This window comes from Salmo trutta, chromosome 23 (genome assembly GCF_901001165.1).
Source record: "Salmo trutta chromosome 23, fSalTru1.1, whole genome shotgun sequence".
NCBI lineage: Eukaryota > Metazoa > Chordata > Actinopteri > Salmoniformes > Salmonidae > Salmo > Salmo trutta.
The window spans coordinates 4546830-4564292 of NC_042979.1; the positions used below are offsets into that span (position 1 = coordinate 4546830).

Consider the following 17463-nt stretch of genomic DNA (forward strand, 5'->3'; position numbering starts at 1 on the left):
GGAGGGGCAACTCAAAATTAAGGTGTTCTTAATGTTTTGTGCTCTCTGATATCATTTGGCAACAGTTACAAGACACAAATTAAAATGATTTGTCAATGAAGCACGTTTGTTCAACATGGTATAGATTTAAAGACGATAAGAGTTCTATTTGAGACGCTCAGCTATATAGAATGAATACTGAATTTATGAACATAGTGGAAATGCAGTCAAAATTCATGCTCAAGAGGAAATCCTACAGATTCCCGTATTTCAATGAGAAACCTATTTTAATTAGATCCCTTGCAACCATACAAAAACACAAATTACAAATAGTTACACATCATACATGCTTTTGTTTATATTGAACTATTTATCAATGATCAACATCATGCAAAACATAGTTTTTGTATTGTTTAAATCTACTTTGAGTATGCAAATTGGCTTGTTCCAGTAGTGATGAGTAAAGTTCTAGTGATTTCGGGATATCTATTATTTTGAATGCTAGAAAGTGAACAAATGTATTTAATATATTGTATAGATCAATAAAAACAGACTATTAAAATACTTATTGTATGTCTGTCCCTCAGTTTTATGTAATTGGGATTACTGCCTTGAAATTCTAAGTTAAGTTCCTTGAGTATTCCCAGAGTATTCCCACCAGTAGCAAATTTATCAGGGGAGGGGTCTATTAAAGAAACCCTTTTAGTATGTCATCAATGAGGATACCATTGATCATTTGGTGTTTAAATCCAAAAACTCACTTGGTGTTAGTCAATTTAAATGAAGGGAAATAACATTGTGAGCAACATTATTGATCATCATCATTTAAGGGTTAATAGTGACCTTAGATTTGAGCACGTGACCTCCATTTACAAATATCCTCAACATAAAATGTCTTATTGGTGTTACTACTCCTACTGCACAATGTTATCCCAATGGCACAAATTATTTAAAATACTTAAGCTGACAGTTGATTTAGAATGTGCCCAAATACATTTAAATAAAAATCTAGATTAAAAAAAATCCAAAACACCACAATTCAAGAATGACAGGTCGAAAAATACTGTACAGTCTTTATTTGATTGATTTGCTGATGTTGGTATAGCCGGCTCCAACACAGGTCATCAGTACTTTGTCTCCTCCTTTCCTCTCGTCCTCCGATGGTTTCTGAGTCTCGATCTTGAACATCATCTGGAAGAAGTCTCTCGTGTGTCTGAGGAACTCAATCCTGAGAGGAGAGCGAGAGTTTAGGTGGGTGGCTTGGCTACTCAAATACAGCAGTACAACACAAGACAGGCTAACCCTCATGGAGATTATTTGTTATTTTACAACAGAGTCAAATACAAAACACCAGAGCATCCTAGAAAAAGGCTGTAAAGGCCAGAGGGAACATCAAACACTGGAATACTGAGAAGCACTGTGACCCCTGACTAGGGTGGCAGAATTCCAGGAACTTTTAATAAATTCCCTTGTTTTCCCAAAATCCCTGTTGGAGGATTCCCGAAATTAGGAGGGAATAAGCAGGAAATCTGGAATCCTCCAACCAGGATTTCTGGAACAAAACATTCCTGAAATTTTGCAACCTTACCCCTGACCCTGTGTGTGATGTCAGAGTAGATGACCGGGGACAAGCACTGACCAAGGACAGTGTGTGCTTTGGAATGCCTTCAAAACACCAAAACAGCAGCTCAAAGGTCTTTATGATCACCCATACACAACAACATATACACACACAAATCAGGAAATGGATGGACCGTCCAAACATACTGTAGAACATCAATACTGAGAACTCAGAATCCAAAAATGGATGATCCACACTCTGCCTCAGAAGGTGCTCAGAGAACCATTGAGATGGCACTGCCAATCTTCAGTTATCATAGTACTGTACTTGACAGGGACACAGCACCGGTACCATGATAACTGAAAATGGACAGTTCATAGTCTGACTCTGAGAGGACTGGAACCCATTCATATTGACAATAGTATCTTCGGTTCAGGGGAGTTTTTTTTTTTAAGATCCCCGATGCTCGTTCTGAATGTTAAAATGCGTCGCTTGCGGTACGGTTTTGGAAACCTTTATTTAACTTGGCAAGTCAGTTAAGAACAAATCTTATTTACAATGATGGCCTACCCTGGAAAGAATTTGGTCTGCTTCATATTTTCATTTTTGCCATGGAAACAAATGGTTGATTAGCTATTGAGCTTGCTCTGAACACGTGTGTAAGCGTAACTGGGGAGGAAGTGTGTTTCGTCAACTGAAGGTGCAAAACCGTGACAGAATGTGCATCCTTTTTATTTGAAAGATTCTTTCTTGCTGATAGGAAAGGGTAGTGCATACGGCCCAGTTCATCACTGGGGCCAAGCTTCCTGCCATCCAGGACCTCAATACCAGGCGGTGTCAGAGGAAAGCCCTAAAAATTGTCAAAGACTCCAGCACCCTAGTCATAGACTGCTCTCTCTGCTACCACACGGCAAGCGGTACCGGAGCGACAAATCTAGGTCCAAGAGGTTCCTAAATAGCTTCTACCCCCAAGCCATAAGACTCCTGAACATTAATCAAATGGCTACCCAGACTATTTGCATTGTCCCCCCCCTCCTATGCTGATGCTACTCTGTTATTATCTATGCATAGTCACTTTAATAACTCTACCTACATGTACATATTACCTCGACACCGGTGCCCCCGCACATTGACTCTGTACCGGTACCCCCTGTATATAGTCGCACTATTGTTATTCACTGCTGCCCTTTAATCATTTGTTATTCTTAACGCTTACTGTTTTTTTAAGTTATCTTCTTACAAACTGCATTGTTGGTTAAGGGCTTGTAAGTAAGCATTTCACTGTAAGGTCCACATCTGTTGTATTCGGCGCATGTGACAAATAAAAGTTGATTTGATTTTGATAACGGGCATATCAGCATGTTTTCGAAAACCGTTTTGAAAGCGATGATTGACATTTCTAAACGGAAAAACATTGTCGGAATTGTAGTTCACATGGAGCCAACCGTGGGCCAAAGTAACCGGTAAAAACCCTACGTGCGGAGAAGGGTTTGAGAGAGCTAAGAGGAGTGATGAACCCGTTGTCCCCGACAGCCACATTATCACTGCCATGCTATCAGGGGTTAAAAATGCCCAAACACACACCGACATACATGTACAAATGTTAGACAGAAGGATACCAGTTATTTACCTTTATGGCTTAGTCTTAACTTTCTATTACAGGTGCAGTCAAATATAGTCACCCTTGCACGATTAGCTTTTTCTTCTAAAACAAATGTAAAACTGTGTTCGCATGTGTATTTGATATATATATATATATATATATATATATATATATATATATATATATATATATATATATATATATATATATATATATATATATATATATATATATATTTTTTTTTTTTTTTTTTTTTTTTTTTTTTTTTTTTGATCCAAACAAACGTAGTATTTTCACTTTAAAGTAAAAATGGCCTGGACTAAATCATTCAACACTAATTTGGTTGGAGGCAAATTCTAGTTTACTGTGTAATTTCTCATCTGTGGTAAATTGCAGGTGCCTACAGGGTAAAAAAAATAGCCATTCAACCAGTTTTGAAAAGAGAAATCAGAAAATGTTGCTCCATTCTAAAGTGTAAGGGTGTCAATATTTTCGACCGCATCTGTAGGATATTAATGGATTGGATTTCATTTCTCAAAAATATGTTCTCATAAAATAATTAAATACAAGATTAAAAACAGATGTGCTAATAAAACATTATTTTGATGTTCGTAGAAGAAGCAGAAGTATTCACCCTAAATGTTTTGCACAAATTGTCAAACAAAAGATTAAACAAAAATGTGGCCAAAGGTTTACCGTAAATGACAACAATTATCGTAAATGACAACTTGTTCTCTTTCCACTGTCAGGTTAGTCCCTTTTTGTTTGACCACAGCCGGTTTAAAATTCCTGCTATTGGAGAGAACTTTGGATGGCAGGTCCTGCCAAACAGCTTACTGTAAAAAAATATATATATAAATAACTTGCGTGTATGGAGAAAGGTGGCCGAGCAGCGCTTTAGATACATCTTGTTGACCCAAGGTCATGTACACGAGAGCCAGGCTTTGATTGGCTGAGTCGATGCAGCCGCCCTGAAAGACAAAGAGCAGAGTGGGGGGTGTCAGTGCGCCAGAAACAACAACAACATAAAACACCGACGTCACAAGGGGAGAGGTCCCGAAAAGCTCAATCCCCTCTAAGATAAGACCGCATGTGGCATCATGGCCTCACTTAAAAGATAACAAAAAGCAGATTAGACTGATCATTCTGGTATTCAAAAATAAACATTTGACACAACCCAACCAGGAACATGAACAATCTTAAGATGGTAGAGACAGCAAATACACCGACTCTAATATTGAAGTGTACTCAGACAGACAGGGTTACAGTCCAATCATCTCTGTCAATCCCCTTGTGGCTTCGACATATGATATTTTAGTAAGGTTGGGCGATAGCATTGTCTATCGACGATAATTGACAGCCATCATCGATGTGACAGATGGTTTGAACTTGACTGGCGCCGCACAGTAAAAGTCTTGCAGGGCACACAGCAGGGCTGCCCAACCCTGAAAAAAATAAAATAATAAAAAATAAAAAAATTATATATATTTAAAGAGTTGCCCAACCCAACATCTTAGATTTACTGAAGAGCACAGAGGTTAGTCTGGTAGACAGAGGCTAGTCTGGCTGTGTATCCCGTGCTATGTGAGCATGCAGTGTCAGTGGCCTTCTTTATGCCCAACATCTGGTCATCAGCATGAATATGATTCAATCACTTAAAATCCGTTTTTCAAATAACTAAGGCAACATTGTCTCCAGTCATTACGTGTTCCATGATACTACTGGGATTCCAAACAATTCACTGTTTGTAATCTCCAGACCGTCAGTCTGACCCGATGATCTGTCTAGGAAAAGGTACGTCCTGACTCCTGATGAAAAATGTAACAGAATAAGGACATAAGATAAATGTTTAAAATCACATTACGCATGGTCTGGAACCTACCATTTAAAACAGTAATTTTTCACAATTCAAACAGTAACATTGCATCATGAGAAGGGCTGGGGCGGTCATAACATTGTCAGCCGGTGATTGTCAAGCAAATAACTGCCGGTCTCACGGTAACTGAATGTTAATTAACCTAAACACGTTTAGCATCTCCCGGCTTCCACATTTTAAAAAGTCTAATAAATCCATTTAATATAACCTACACAAATCACAACAAATCCATAATTTATTTTAGACAGGTCTAAAAGTAACACCACATGAAGAAAATGTATATTTCAGAAGAACAGAAAAGCATACTCTTGAGTTGTCCTTATGTTTGGCCATGCCATATGGCTGTGGGCTACACTAGTTCATTTAGAAGGCAAGATTTGCTTAGAATTCCGTGTCATTATTATTTTTTATTATTAAGAATACAAATGAACATAGCTAAATAAAATATAAATGATATTTTCTCCAAAGGAAGCGCGCAGCTATTTTCAGGTCTCTCAAGAGATTTTCGATCAGGTTCAAGTCTGGGCTCTGGCTGGGACTCTCAAGGACATTCATAGACATGTCCCGAAGCCACTCCTGCGTTGTCTTGGCTGTGTGCTTAGGGTCACTGTCCTGTTAGAAGGTGAACCTTCGCCCCAGTCTGAGGTCCTGAGTGCTCTGGAGCATGTTGTTTTCTTGTTTCACATCGCGCTCTGGCGACTACTTGTGGCAGGCCAGGCGTCTGCAGGCTGACTTTGGTCGTCAGTTGAAGAGTGTTTCCTCCGACACATTGGTGCGGCTGGCTTCCGGGTTAAGCGGGTGGGTGTTAAGGAGCACGGTTTGGCGAGTCATATTTCGGAGGACGCATGACTCAACCTTCGCCTCTCCCGAGCCCGTTGGAGAGTCGCAGCGATGAGACAAGATTGTAATTGGGAAGAAAAAGGCTGTGCCATTATCCTCGCATGGTGATTGAAAACACTTGTCAATTTTAGTCCCTACATTTGAGAAATGTTTTCATTAAATGAACAAAATATATTTCTCAGAGCAATTGTATTAGTATAAAATATACATTTCCCTTTATTTTAAGCATACAATATAGCTCAGCATTTGTATTATTTATTTTAGTCATTTTACCCATCTTTATCAACCGTGTCAATAATTTCAGACCTCAGTGTATTTGGCATCTCATCAACTGGTGGAAAAGAACATGGTCAAATTGAATTAACCCACATTGAAAGCCATCGTAACCTAGGTCCAGAAAAATACCTTGAATGATTTTGCCTAATATTTTGAAGAAGCCAAAGGGAGCGGTACAATCCCCTGTCTAAGATGCATAGGCGTAGCCTGCCTCTGAACCACACAGAATACGAAGTTTAAAAGGCTGACATTATGCTCGTCTGTCATCATCATGCATAGAAAACCACCAAAGCGCAAGACATTCTGACATTAAGGTAACATATTGGACGAATACTATCAAATAACCGAAAATCGAAAAGTTCAAGTTTACCTACTTCATTTCATATTTAACAATTTGCCCAAATCCATTGTATTGATTTTAACTCTAAAAGAGATGAATAACTATTAAAATATAAAGACCACTACTTACATCCGCTCTCCTTGTCCCTCATCTCACCAGGCGCTCCAAAACATATCTCCCGTTTACTACGCTTGCTGCCTGCCAGCCAGCACTACTGATTAGCCACTGAACAAACACAGATTTGCATCGCATGTCCTCCAAAAGAAACTCAACCACCCTTACATGCTTCAAAACAACCATTCCCAGAGTCACTGGTGTCTCCTATCTCCTAGTCTTCCCCTTCCCTCTTCTTGGCCAATGAGGAGATTGAAGCAGTCGCTCTCCACAGGCCTAGCTTAGTAGAGAAGTGAGCAACAATATTCACCACTCAAAACAAATCATCAAATTCTCCTGGCTAACTGGATTCACATGCTCTTATGAAAGGGGGTGACCAGTGTGAGTCAGGAGGAGAAAAGTGAAGCCACAGACTCAGCGGCTAATTTATAAAAATGTTTTGATAAAGTGCCTCTTTCTTTGGGAAGAGTTGTGCATTTTCAAAGACTTGAGGCGAGTTTTGCATCACATCGTTATCATATTACCACTTATAGATAACATTCGCAATGACATTGCATTAACTTCAATTTAGAATCCATCGCCTTAAAACCACTTAACCAACATTAAACACATTAAACATATTTCTTCATGAAACTATCAACCATAAAACACTCTCTACATAAAGCACTGCAGTGTAATGTTGTCTAGATTGGTACAGTCACTTTATAGACAGACTGACATCATAACAGTCTGAAAATGTCTTAACATCACGGGGCTTTATTGTGTCTCTAACTTGTGAGAAAACCAACCAGGCTTTGGTAATCTCACAACTCAGGGCTCATTTTCACAAAGCCTCTTGAAGGAGTGTTGATCTAAGATCAGTTTTGTCTTAATGAATAAGAGACCTGATCCAAGATGAGCACTCCTACTCTTGAGACGCTTTGCAAATAAGGGCCCAGATGTCCACAGCACATTAGGGTCTGTCAGACACATAAGTCTCTGTAACACAGTTGAGGGCTTGACTCAATCACAACATGTAAACAAACAGTGTCCTGCCTGTTTACCCACATTCCCTGTAACCATGAGCTGAGTCTGAGCTCTGAGAGACGGCTGTCTCACTCTCTCTGTGCACCACTGATGGTAAATACCACACACTGAGAATGGCAAACATTTAACCTTAAAACAGATGGTGATTTGAATGTGTGAATTAACAAGTCCAGACACTTAACGTCTGGTATGTACTCAACAGCTGTAATGACAGTTAGACATGATAGTCCAGGTGTCCCTTGGGGAAAAGGTCTTCTGATCTCCACGGGACTTTATGGTTAAAAAAAGGTTAAATAGTACATTTAAAGTCAACAAGAGCTTCAACTCGATTTATAACACGTTTGACAGGAGTCCTGTGTGGCTCAGTTGGTAGAGCGTGGCGCTTGCAATGCCAGGGTTGTGGGTTCGATTCCCGGGTGGGACCAGTACAAAAAATGTATGTACTCACCACTCTAAGTAGCTCAGGATAAGAGCGTCGGCTAAATTACTAAAGCGCATATACATATATATATATCGAAACCCAAGCCACAGGGCTTGGTGCACTTATATATATATAATTTTATAAGTGCACCAAGCCCTGTGGCTTGGGTTTCGATTGATGGTGTGCGCGTGTATGTGTGTCACCCACCCTGTAGATCTCCTCCAGGAGTAGCTTGGCACAGTTTCTTCCCAGGTCCTCAGGCAGCACAGGGTCTCCCTGCCCCTGGGGGGTGGACACCTGCTCTGCACTAAGGAACGTCCCGTTCAGGGTCTCAGCCACCAAGGTCAGGCCAAAGCCTGGAGACCTGAGGGAGAGAAATCAGCCATGATAGAACGGTTTTCAGGGGAAACAACCTTATCAATAAGCGATTGCGTTACTAAGTGAAATACTAGCTACTATTTGCTACTCGAAACAGTACCCTTTAACCTTGAAGTAGCCTAGAACAACTTTGGTTAGTGTGATCATTAGCGCTGAGCGATTAACCAACATGTGATTTTTACATTTTTAAAAACGAATTGACCGACGTCTGTTCCATTATTGGAATTCCATTTCGTTCCATCTTTTTCTGAGCGCAATGCGCAGTTTCTCTAGATACATCAGATCCTACAACTTTCTACATAGTTTAGTGACCTACAATAATCCATTGCGCGCCTGCTGGTCTGAGCGAAGGGCCTGAAAAAAATGCACAATCGAGAGAGAGAGCAGTTGTTTCGTGAGGTGCATCTACCTGAAAATACATGATCGAAGATCGATAGTTGGTATTCAGCGGTCATAAACGTATGCCTTATTTACGTCGAACTACTAAAATAGTGGTTTTGTCAGACAGCCTAGTCAGCAGCTCTATAGAGATGAGACGTCTTGGAACGAATGAATAAAGTCATCAACTAGGCCTAAAACAAATGTAATATACACAACTAAAATATTTTATTAAAGTAAAGTGAACAAATGATGGTTAATAAGTGATAAGCAGTAATGGGCAGTCACTGCTATCATGGGACTTATTGAATTGTTTTATTCTGTGTTGTTACAGAATTCAACCCACAATGCATTTAATGTAAAAAAAAATATAACCTAAATCAAAAAACAATTATAAATCGCTCAGCACTAGTGATCGTCATGACTGATGACAAACGTTTCCTATGATAAACAGATTGTGCCTCATCAGAAATGTATGCTTTGGCTGTTGATTAAGCAGTGAAAACTAAGAACATCAAAAGGGAACATTGTTAATCGGTTTTGATTAGGGATGCACATTTCGGTCAATTGTAAGTGCTGTTTATGTGAAGTGAAACGTCTAGGGAAACCAACGGCTCAGCCGCAAAGTGGCAGGCCACACAAGATTACAGAACGGGACTGCCGAGTGCTGAAGTGTGTAGCGTCAAAAAATAGTCTGTTGCAACACTCACTAGGCGAGTTCCAAACAGCCTCGAAGCAACATCAGCACAAGAACTGTTCGTCAGGAGCTTCATGAAATGGGTTTCCATGGCCGAGCAGCCGCACACAAGCCTAAGATCACCAAGCGCAATGCCAAGTGTCGGCTGAAGTGGTGTAAAGCTCGCCGCCATTGGACTCTGGAGCAGTGGAAACATTCTCTGGAGTGATTAATCGCGCTTCACCATCTGACGGATAAATCTGGGTTTGACGTATGCCAGGAGAACGCTACCTTGCCCCAATGCATACTGCCAACTGTAAAGTTTGGTGGAGGAATCTGGGGTTCATTTTCCATGGTTCGGGCTAGGACCCTTAGTTCCAGTGAGTGAAATCTTAACGCTACAGCATACAATGACATTGCCCTCACCTCAACCCCCTCGAACACCTTTGGGATAAATTGGAATGCCGACTGCATGCCAGGAATAGTCGCCCAACCTCACTAATGCTGAATGAAAGCAAGTCCCCGCAGCAATCTTTCAACATCTAGTGGAAAGACTTCCCAGAAGAGTGGAGGCTGTTAAAGCAGCAAAGGGGGGGGACCAACTCAATATTAATGCCCATGATTTTGGAATGAGCAGGTGTCCACATACTTTTGGTCATGTAGTGTATATTTAACAACTACTAATGATGCAGGCAATGTAAAACATTTGCCAAAATGCAATTCATTGTAAAACACAGCTCTAAACAGCACACCTGATGCGAGTGGTTCCACATGTGACAGAGATGAAAAGCTCTGTTAGGAACTTAGAGGGGGAATCTAAAGATGCAACAACTAGGATGGGTTGATAATATGACTAGGATTGTGCCTTTGGCTTCTGGACAACGAAAGAAAGTTGATATGAAAACCAATAGAACAGGAGAGAAATCCTGTTTTCAATGGCATTAGAGAAAGTCTTTATAAAATCCTTTCCTCTGTTTCTATGGTCAGATTTTGGCTAGGCTACTTTGAAGCGGGTAAGACATTGTCTCAATTTGAAGTAAAACATCCAGGTTTCAAACAGTGAAATATATGTTTTCAAAATGCATACTGCCTCTAATTGCACGGTGGCGGATAACATGCCGATAGCCTGCCAAACGTATTGCCTATGCACTCAAATGGAGGACTTCAATTAGGAGTTGAGAAATAAAACTAGTATCAATAGAAAGCTGGGATCCTCCTTTCCATCAAGGCCATCAAAACTACTTGAAATGTTGCTCAATGACTGGGCTTATAAGAACACGTTTCACTCCAGCAGCAGCTCTCGCTCTCCGACAGGTGATATTATTCCACTCAAAACTATGCTCCGTCTGGTGTGCATGTGATAAATAAGATACAAGACGAACTAACAAAAATACCCACGGTCCAATTTCATTCCACTAAATTTTGCATATTAACCTATAGACCAATAAGCGTGACCGGTTTCGGCAGCTAACCGATTAACATCCCTAGTCGAGTACAGTTTGCCGCCTCCTGTCTTGAAAAGTAAATCTTCCAGCGTTTCTTAACTCTATCCCCATCTAGTGGCCAAAGTCACAGCACCAGAGAAAAACCATGGCTGACTGAAACGGAGAGGGTTTACCTCGTTTTCCTACGCTATGGACTAATGAATATGACACAGGCTGGGAGATGACTTACTTTCCAGACTTGTCCCCCTTCATGTGGTCTGTGTAGATGTAGATATCAGGAATGAATTTATTCAGAATGCTTCTGGCAGAGTCCACTATTCTGTTGGCCATCTGTGGAGAGACTCTAACAGAGTATCTGTACGGCCAATGTCAAGGTGTGCAACAATTCCCGTTGTCTCCGTATAACGGATCAATAAAGTTGTGTTATATGAGCCAGGTAAAGCAAGGTGGCAATGACAGAAAAATACAAGAATGTAAACAAAGACCTAACTGCCATACATTTTGCTGGTGTCAAGACTCTCGACAACACCGTAAGAGAAAGGACAAAACATTCAAAACGTTTAATTAAGAGAATGAAAAGGATACGCTATCCCTCTGATCCGCTTGATCTTGCCAGGCTCTGACAGTTGGACGGGACGGAGAGTCTTGCGAACGGGACACGTAAACAGTACCTCGCCTCCCCCACCTGGAGCCATCCCCCTTTTCACTACCTGGACACAGGAAACACAATCATCTTTATTTATTTAACCAGGTAAAATCATTCAGAATCAATTCTTCCAACAGCCTGGCAAGTTGCAAAAAAAGTCAACAAAAAAAAAACGCTCTAAAACATACCAATAACACATTCCACCACATACCAACGAAGAGTCCCAGACAAAGATAGCAGTTATACTGTATATCATATGAAGACAGGTAAACCCCTACAAAGTAATGCTAGGAATGTGCTCTAAAAGCCTCACCTTCAGCTCCAGCCCCTCTCCATCAATCCCAAACTTCTTCATCACAGGAATGGACGTATACTTGAGTTGGTCCACCTGGAAGAAAGGGCGAGATAAGAGGTTTGGTTTTCCACTTATACAACGTTTACAAGCATGTTTCCATTAAGCATGTGTGACCGAGTGGAAATCACAACTCCCTGCATCATAACAATTTAACAACCCCCTGCACCATAACAATTTAAAGGACAATTCAGCCACTTTTCCAACTCTGTTTTACAAACAAAAACAATGCGCCCCCCTTATTGAATTCACTTGTGGCACAGTCGATGCCACGCAGGGCAAGAAGGTTGAGGAATTGCCGACCACCGGACAAGCTCACTCTCCCTACCCGTTTCATTATTTTACGACCAAAGCCGGCTGCAGACAATGATCAGCTAGGGGAAATCCTATTTTCTTTTAATTTAATGTAAGTATTTATTTAAAAAATAATAATAAAAAAAAAAAAATTGTAATAAAAAAAAAAATAAATAAATAAAAAAATCGGCAGCATCTTGTGGTGCTTTCATGCCAACTGGGAACTCAAATCATGAAGTCAGTGATCTTCAGGTAGAAAAGTCAGACCTTTTAGAAAGAGGCCTGAGTTGGAATTCTGAGTTGGATGACGGTTCAAAGCGATTTTTCCCCAGTCGGAGCTCGTTTTCCCCCCAGTTGTCTTGAATACACTGAAGCCGGAGAGTTCAGAGTTCTTTTGAACGCTGCATTAAACGGACATGGAAGGCAGGCTTCATCAGCACGTCACACACCACTTTGCAATGAACTGGAGGCAGTATGCATTTTGAAAACACACACTTAATTGTTTGAAACCTGAACGTTTTAATCCATATTATGAAGTAGCCTAACCACATTAAAACATTGTGACTGGTTGTGTTTATGCCAAACATAAAAAAGGTAATACATTTAAAAATGTTAAATATTTTGACTATATTGAAATGTTCTAGAAGTGCGAGGAATAGCTGCTCGGATGGTAGAGGAGGCAGAGTGCGTGTTACTGGGAGCGTATGTGGCCATATTATTATATATTTTACCAGATAAGTTGACTGAGAAAACACTCATTTATAGCAATGACCAGGGGAATAGTTACAGGGGAGAGGAAGGGGGGATGGATGAACCAATTGGAAGCTGGGCATGATTAGGTGGCCATGATGGTATCAAATCCAATCAAATTTTATGTCACATGCACCGAATACAACAGATGTAGACTTTACCGTGAAATGCTTACTTACGAGCCCTTAACCAAAATGCAGTTTAAAGAAATAGAGTTAAGGAAATATTTACTAAATACACTAAAGTAATTTTTTTTAATAAAAAGTAACAATAATGAGGATATATACAGGGGGTACTGAGTCAATGTGCGGGGGTACAGGTTAGTCAAGGTCATTTGTACATGTACTGTAGGTAGGGGTAAAGGGACTATGCGTAGATAATAAACAGCGAGTAGCAGTAGTGAAAAAAAAATCAATAAAAGGTATGAGGGAAAGATTGGGAATTTAGCCAGGACACCGAGGTTAATGTCCCTAATCTTACGATAAGTGCCACGGGATATTTAGTGACCACATATTTAGGAAACACCCGTTTAACGTCCCATCCGAAAGACGGCACCCTACACAGGGCAATGTCCCCAATCTCTGCCCTGGGGCATTGGGATATGTTTTTTTTTAGACCAGAAGAAAGGGTGCCTCCTACTGGCCCTCCAACACTACTTCCAGTAGCATCTGAGCTTCCATCCAGGGACTGACCAGGACCAACCCTACATAGCATCAGAAGCAAGCCAGCAGTGGGATGCAGGGAGTAGGCTGCTGGAAAGGACGACTTGAGAGAATGATGACCCGCAACAGACAGCGCGTCTCAGTACCAGAAGTAAAAACAAAGCCAGACTGGGCCTGCTACTGTGTCTTTCTAGACCTTTTAAACTGTCGAGAGTAGACCCACAACTGATCCAAATGGAATGAAACGTTCAAATCGCGACGCTTGTGTGAAGTTATTCAAATGTCATTTTCACTGCAGTTCACAGCATTATGTGGAATTTTGTACTCACTTGAAAACAAGAATGCAATTATTCATTGTATTGTGGTGTTGGAGGCTAGTCTAGGTAGGATAATTGTATGGTCTAAACAAGATCAATAGGGGAGCTTTTTAAGCTGTGTGTCTCGTGTCTTCACTGTTCTTTCATGCGCAATGACGCACCTGGCCTCTCTGCTGCCTATCAGCCATTAGTCTTTGTGATTGTGGATTTATATTGAAAATTGCTGCAGCTTTGAATTATTGTATGCGAGGTAAGATTGCTAATTAGCCTATTGCAGTTCTGGACAAATTATCCACCTACCACTATTGTCACTATGAATGGTGGATAGAGAGCAGGATAGACAGTCAGACTGGTAGACTATATTGACCTGTGGTATTGTTAGCGCGAGGGAAAGCGTAGTGCATAAGGGAAGTACCAAAACACCTCGATCTGCAAGCAGATGAGGAAATGTGGCTAGGATGGAAGAAATAATATGGAAAAACTTGCGAAAAGGTGAATGTAAATCAGGGAAAACACACATTACCTTCCCAAAGCAAAAATAAATAAATACGTTTGTATTTTGGACCACTTTTGGACCACTCCCCCACCCCACAAATCTTTGAACTGCCCCTTAGCCAGCCGCTACACATGTATATATAAAAAAGGGAACATGGGTCTAACCGAGGGGTCTGTAGGGTCGTTGGTGACCCCCTTCAGCACAGCCTTCAGAGGATTCTTCATGAAGGGAGCCAGCATGAGTAGAGCTTCCAGGTAGTAACCCACAGACCGCTGTGTGTTACATTCATGTTCCACCACACCGCCATACAGCAGGCCCGGCTGGTAGAACAGCACCGTACCTACAGGGCAGAGAGAGGAGAGGGTTGTTTTCAGTGAGGAAAGAATATTTTCAAACTGGATGGTAGTACATACAGTTGTCCAATGAAAGCACAGATTGTTGTTGTTTTCTGTTGCAGTATGTCCCACTACGATGTGCCCTTATGAACATGGCCCAGGACAGGGATATCAGTCTGGCCTGCCTGGTCTCTGGGTCGAGGAGTAGAAAAAATGTACGCAGAAACACCTAGGAACAACATCAAAAGCAGACATTCGGTGCATGTAAACAAATGCAACTACACCCACGCTAGCATGTGCATATCACGCCTTGCAAATGCTGCGTAGCCTAGCCTAGTGGTTAGAGCGTTGGACTAGTAACCGAAAGGTTGCAAGTTCAAATCCCCGAGCTGACAAGGTACAAATCTGTCGTTCTGCCCCTGAACAAGGCAGTTAACCCGCTGTTCCTAGGCCGTCATTGAAAATAAGAATTTGTTCTTAACTGATCTGCATAGTTAAATAAAGGAAAATCGATGACACTGTTGGGGGGTGCCGCAGCACCAAGGTCTCCAAAACATATGGAAACATTTCCCAACATAAAAAAAACATTCAAGAGCTGAACTGCAACAGTCATGTTACAACAAGAAGAAAATGAAAATCAGGTTCAGGATGACAAAATATGACCCGTTTTGGTAATACCATGTTCATTCTCCTTGAAGGGCTGATGAGTTCCTTCCCGTTATCCCACTGTCAACCGTGACAGAGCAATAACTTACCCCTTTAAACACGTGCTGACCTGTGTGTGTGTGTGTGTGTGTGTGTGTGTGTGTGTGTGTGTGTGTGACAACGAGTGAAGTGTGTGTGTGTAAAACTGAGGTCCTGCCAAGGACAGTTTGGTGTATATGCATGCATCCAAAAATTAGGTGGCTGCAGAGTACAAATAAACCCAATGACATTGGAATTCAGTAGTGAGCATGACAGACGCTGTGGTCTGTGTATGCATCCTCCCATGGTTTTTACCTGTTTGGTTGATTTCTATTCTGGTCCCATTGGTTACCTTGTCCAGAAGCCTGATGAAGCTGGCTTCAAAATCTAGAAAAATATTTTAAAAATGTCAGTAAAAGTGTAGCTCAACCCCAATAACAACCTTATCTATTTATTAGGCATATGCAGCATTTACTTGACTGTCTACAAACAGCTATGGGATATTTTGAAGAATTAAGGGTGTGTGTTTATAGAAGCATGATCTTCTATAGAGCTAAACCAAAGGAGAGTGTCTTTGGTTGAACACAAATGCTAGCTGGGTAGTGACTGCTGCCTAGCTAATGTTAGCTAACAAAATCCTCATAAAGGATCACATGAATATTCATTGTTATGTAGCTATGGTCCTACTGTACCCTGCATTAAATGTTGTCCAATAACTTAGCTGGTTGATTAATTTATATGGCATTTGGCCAAAAAGCAACAATTCAGTCTACTTGGGCGTGCTGGAATGGATTAACTTTAACTGCGTAGTAACAGCTAGCTAGGCAATGCTAGCCATGTGTAATAATGCGACGCCACATTGGTGTTTTTCAGTCCACTTACCTCTAAGTCCTGGGTTATCATCTTTAGATCGTATGTTTCTGATTTTGACTCTTTTGCCACTTAGAGTTGATAACACTAGTCGTTGTCTAAAAAAATTACAACCATCGTAAGTGAGTCCCTGGCTGGCCATGCTGTTGTTATTTCCACACGTGTTTTCAATATGGGGAGTCGAGAGAGTAAAGAGTTAAGTACGGGACGACACGAGGGACAAAAAGGGCATTTTAAACGGAGTATTCATATCAACCACCAGATGGCGCCCTACTGCTTTAAACCCGTTATCTCGAGCTTTATCAAACAGCACAGGACACAAAGTTCAGTCAGAGAGGGTTTTAATGGCTCACACGGTGACAGAAATACATCACACCACGATGAGAAACATTGACCATGGGTAAATATCAGTAATTATTCATTAATTTATTTATTCTCTGTCCAAATGGTCTTTGGTCCAAATAAAAGCCCATGTAAAAAACACATACCCTTATGGCACATTTCCATACAGGATATACCATTGTTCTCGAGAACCCAAGACATTAAACAAGGCATTCTGCCTTATGCCAAGGGTTCTCAGCTTTAAGCACTGTTTTAACATTTAGAAACTTCAATAATCATCGGTTGCGATACGGTTTTTGAAACATATGGAACTTATCTTTCATATCAACAAAAAATCTGTAAAAATAAAACATATACACTTACTGTAGCAGGTTTGCACAGATCCATACGGTTGTGTGCCTCCAGCCGACAAACTACACTTCAAGCACGTTAGATAGGTAATTAGCACAGGTAATTAGCACAGGTAAGTCGCCTCTGTCTTCCGTAAACAAGCGCTGTAACATGGAGATATCACCGTGTGGGAACACTAACCCTATAAAGGTGTGTTGTAATTTAACTTTTTGAAATTTTTGATTATTATTTCTCGCTGATATGAAATATGTTTCTTAACCGTACCGCAAGCGATGCGTGTTAATGTTCAGAACAAAACTCCCCCGACCAGAAGATACCATCAGGAATAGATGCTAAAGGTAGTTAGCTTCTATGAATGACCTAGATTTACCCCAATGTTTTACCCAAAAGGCTCTCTTTCCATCTATGCGGGTCGAGCTCCCTGGTGTCAGAGAAAGGCCCCCAAAAAATG

The 17463-nt window shown here is 40.8% G+C and overlaps 1 protein-coding gene across 1 annotated transcript; it reads right to left on the reverse strand.

Annotated features, from left to right (window-relative positions):
• Nucleotides 1–247: 247 nt before the first annotated feature.
• On the reverse strand, nucleotides 248–16515 carry rcl1 (RNA terminal phosphate cyclase-like 1; the record flags this gene model as incomplete). Its single annotated transcript, XM_029710627.1, has 9 exons — nucleotides 248–1207; nucleotides 4011–4114; nucleotides 8244–8400; nucleotides 11143–11268; nucleotides 11499–11623; nucleotides 11873–11947; nucleotides 14595–14770; nucleotides 15765–15836; nucleotides 16332–16515. Coding segments are annotated over 9 exons (1173 nt in total), but the record flags the coding sequence as incomplete, so codon positions are not given.
• Between the last annotated feature and the right edge of the window lie 948 nt (nucleotides 16516–17463).